Raw genomic sequence first — 4,250 nt, forward strand, 5'->3', positions numbered from 1 at the left:
TCGAGTCGTCAGTACAAAGATGAAATAGTTTATTGAGTACTTTAAGCCATACACTTTCTGATGGCAAACAAAATCGATTGCAAATTGTTGTTACAAGAGCAATGCTAAAACAATTAAACAAAATGCCTTGGGTATCATGTAATAATTTATACATACCGTGAATATATGATAAGATTATGTACAAATCAAAGGAGAAATGCATGCCTATAACATATTCTTTCCATAAGTGTCTTACGGGAAAGGAAACGCATGTCAAGGAATGATCCTTGTTTGTTTTTTAAACTAGTCTCGGTTGGTCCTGAAATGATTTCAAAATCCCAGAACTGCAGCTTCGTAACAATTGCGGGATTGTGTTTTTCATTTTTATTTTTAAAAAAAAATAAAGGTTATTTTGAAGATTGGTGTTAAAAGTTTTTTGGAACATCAACTTTATTTCCATACAAACGATTAAGATTTGAAAAGGATTCCTTTTATAAAGCATTGCAGTTTCCATCATTTACTCGATTAATGAAAATTTGATTTGTATTGCAGCAATTGCAGCAACGTCATAAAACAAACCAAGGAAAAAAAAAAACGATACGGGAATAAAAACAAGTTTAATAATAAACAATAGGCACTTTTATAGTTATTGAGAATATTCACAATTCTACGAACGATTTAACAAGAAGTTAATGCTGTAAAAAATATATATATATATATACGATGAAGGCACCTGCGTGATTCTGTAGTATGAAAATTACTCTGTGGCTTTGAAATCCTACAGCATTGCTATCGACCTAATATCATTTAATCGCCTTAAAATTACAAGCTGTGAGTTTTTAGTTATTTTCAAACGATAAGGAAGACTTCTTGTCCTCACGGAGGATTCAAATATGCAGTTCGTACAAATGAGAAAAACGACACGTTTGAAATGACGACGCTGTGCTAGCGAGTCACGAGCCGCGATTGCCGTGCCGTTGGGTCCTTGGAGGTTGGTCGGGCTTGGCTTGAGGACGTGCTTACCCAGGTACGCACTCCTCGTGTAGACATTTGGGACGCTTACTACACGAGGACTGTGGTCACGAGAGATGGACTTTTTCACTCGAATAGGAGCTCGTCGCTCTAAACTGCGCAGACGTATCTAGACCCATAAACAGCAGACATACGCTTGATGCCTGCATCAACGTGGAACTATGAAAACGTTCATTAAGGAAAGCTTTGACTACTTGACGAAGCTAAAATGGCGGTGGATTCCAGATGCTGAGTGCATGATGGATGTGTGATGTGCACACGTGTTCACCATACGCCTTGTACCTTAATGCGGTTCACCCGAACTTCCCTTTTTATTTTAAGAATCTGTTGAGGTCAAGGTGTGTACCGCTTCATGATCACGGTCGGGTGAGCTGGGTGTAGACTGGCTGCTCCCACGGCGGTGGGCTGTGTGTCGGTGGGAGTGACGCAGCCTCTGCCACTGGTGTGTACGAGGCACGCTGGGAAGGACCCATGTATGAAAATGTGGAGTACAAAGCTCCAGGTTGTGCCCCGGAGATGTGACCCCCATAGTAGCCACCTTGATGCGGTCCATGTGGGTCAGAGTAGCTGTACTGTGACCGCGTAATTGTGGGTACCACTGTGGCCCCATAGTGCTGCAGATTGAATGGGATATAATTTCCGAGGTGTGGGTGTTGCTGACTCTGTGGGGGTGAGTGTTGTTGCTGCTGCGACTGCTGCTGCTGCTGTTGTTGCTGTTGTTGATGTGGTTGCTGACCTGTCTGCGTCTGTACCTGTGCAGCCTGCGTGTCGCTGTAATGGCTCGGGCTCAGCTGTTCAGTCTTGACATGTGTGCGCACTTCGGCATTCATCGGGCTTGATGATGGGGCACTGGGTGCAGGCAGTGGTGTCTTGGTTCCAGGTGTCAACCAAGTGTGTGGCGTTCCTCCTCCAACAAGACCGTACACACTAGGTGGTGCATACACTCCTTGGCCAGGGTGCCCGTTGGGTGGTAGATATTGGTCAAACTCATTGACGTCGAACGATTCCATATTGGAGATGACCTCACGGCTCAGTTCACGAATGTCCACATTGCTGAAGTCGATGTGTTGCCGACCTCCCTCCTGTAGAGGGCGTCCTTCACGTTTGATGTCAAGCTTGTTGCCGTGCACCTCCGTCTTGGGGGTAGTCGGGGGTGTAGGCGGACCCTGAGAGTTCCCTGTAGGAGGTGAAGAGGGAGGGTGAGGAAAGGAGATGATGATCACTCAGAGTGTGACATATCCTGCACAGAATGTTTGAATTTTCCATGTGAACTTTTTTAACATTTCATATTAATTAGGAATTGTGTTGCATGATCGAGGGTGGCATTCCAATTTTTCGAATAAGCATTCCCAAAGGTACTGACTTCGAAAGATAGTTACGCAAAAATTGCCTCCGAAACGTTGAGTGGTGATTGTGGTGGTGGTGATGATGACGACGATGATGTATAGTTGTGGGTTCGATAGTATCATCATGCAGACATGATAAAATAGTATATGGCTTCATGGGAATTGATTAGCATTGGATTTTCTTTTTACTTGGCACATATTTGTAGTGTAAGAAAGATGTAAACAATTTCCATGGAAGATTTGACTGTTTCACCATCATACGTGTTCGAGTGACGAAGATTCAAGCATCCAAAAGGTTCTGAGATCTCTTTTTTGGGACCGCCACAAATCGGTGACTGCTTTGGCTGTCAGAATTAGAGTGGTGAAATGGAGGATAAAGCAGTTATGAACAAACCTGAGTGATCGCTTGGGGAATGCACATCAGGTGCACTGTGCGGGGAGCCTGTCAGGGCCTTGTACAGGCTACCTGGAGCCGGGTGCGAATCCTCTCCTATCCCGTCCGCATCTGCTGGGCCCCCTTTGCCCGCCTTGCGGCGTCGAGGCTGGTACTTGTAGTCAGGGTGGTCCTTCTTGTGCTGCACACGGAGTCTTTCGGCTTCCTCCACGAAAGGACGCTTTTCGTTTTCACTCAGCAAACTGTGAAGGTAGAGTTTTCAAAGCAAATCCTCAGCACCCTTGTAATGTACATTCAGTGCACTCAGCCTATATCAGGTCAAACGCGCAGTGCTACTGAACCGTTATCTACTTATATTTGGAGCATGCAGGGCCAGGGATAGCATCCTCACAATGATGTGCTTTCGAGTAACAGTAACGCTCTGTTGGGATGAGCAATAGTTGCAGATCGTGGCAAGCCTGACAAGTGCAACGTATACTTATGATGTGCTCTGATGCTCCATCTCTTTATCTCACAAAGCTTTACACAACCACCATACACACGCATACAAACATACATACATATATACATACATACATACATACATATTTGCAGTTATAGGTTTATTCGACCTTTCAGAGAGAATCTCTTTCCAGAATGAAGGTGGAGAATCAACAAAATTAACAGTTCACAACTCGAAACACATAATTATACATTTTTAGTGGAAGTGAGTTCAGATGAGGTTGTGGTGGTTCGTATGCAGCCTGCGGCTGCTGGTTGCATCATTTCTGGAAGCACGGCTGTACTGCTGGTGCAGTGCCCTTGTTACAAGTTAGCTGGAACTCATTTTTCCGACCTCGGAATGATGACAGGCTGAGTTAACCCACCTGTTGTTATTTCAACGGCATGACAGGGGCTCATACTTAAGACCCAAAGATCTCAAGCTGGCCACCTGAACCGTTAAGCCAACACCAGGCTTTACATATGAGGGGAAAGTAAGTAAATAATGGGGGAGAAACCAAAAACATTGCTTTCAATACTGATCGGATGCACGGATGGATCATTGGCCCCTGATGCTGAACTCACCGCCAAAGCTTCCCAAGGGTCTTGCTGAGCTCGGCGTTGTGCAGGTGCGGGTACTGATCGGCAAGCTTGCGGCGCGCTGCCTGCGCCCACACCATGAACGCGTTCATGGGACGCTTAACGTGCGGCTTCGCCTTGGACGAGCCATTCACTCGTACAGGCATGGGCACGAGGGTCCAGTCGTAGCCCTTGAGGACCTGGCTCACGGCCTCACGGATGCACGCGGGGAACTTATCGTCATCCTCAGAGGACGCTTTTCGGGTGCTCTCTCTGCCGGCGGAGCTTCCGCTGCCACCCGCCGCCTCGTCCAGCAATCCGCGCCTCGCCGACCCTTGGCTGTCGGTCTCAGACCCAGCGAATGAGTCCACCGTAGATCCCACCGAGCTGTGCTCTGACAGGGCTGGGCTCGGCGTCGCTGACATTCGCTCATCTTCCAT

The 4,250-nt window shown here is 46.5% G+C and overlaps 1 protein-coding gene across 2 annotated transcripts in view; it reads right to left on the bottom strand.

Annotated features, from left to right (window-relative positions):
- Positions 1 to 375: 375 nt before the first annotated feature.
- LOC147035091 (transcription factor Sox-9-B-like) overlaps positions 376 to 4,250 on the bottom strand; it is a 4,158-nt gene continuing 283 nt past the window's right edge. Inside the window, exons 1-3 of one of the 2 annotated variants that reach the window (XM_085893528.1) lie at positions 3,817 to 4,250; positions 2,824 to 2,993; positions 376 to 2,188 (exon numbers count right to left, since the gene is read on the bottom strand). The exon at positions 3,817 to 4,250 is cut by the window's right edge and continues 283 nt beyond it. In XM_085893528.1, the coding sequence (XP_085749654.1) occupies positions 1,368 to 2,188; positions 2,824 to 2,993; positions 3,817 to 4,250 (1,425 nt within the window). In that variant the 3' untranslated portion in view covers positions 376 to 1,367. Of the gene's footprint in view, positions 2,189 to 2,751; positions 2,994 to 3,816 lie in introns of both variants that reach the window. The other variant, XM_085893526.1, reaches the window with a different exon arrangement.

The sequence above is a fragment of the Eptatretus burgeri genome, chromosome 1 (genome assembly GCF_056783735.1).
Source record: "Eptatretus burgeri isolate ZD-2024b chromosome 1, Ebu_testis_v1, whole genome shotgun sequence".
In the NCBI taxonomy this organism is placed as follows: domain Eukaryota; kingdom Metazoa; phylum Chordata; class Myxini; order Myxiniformes; family Myxinidae; genus Eptatretus; species Eptatretus burgeri.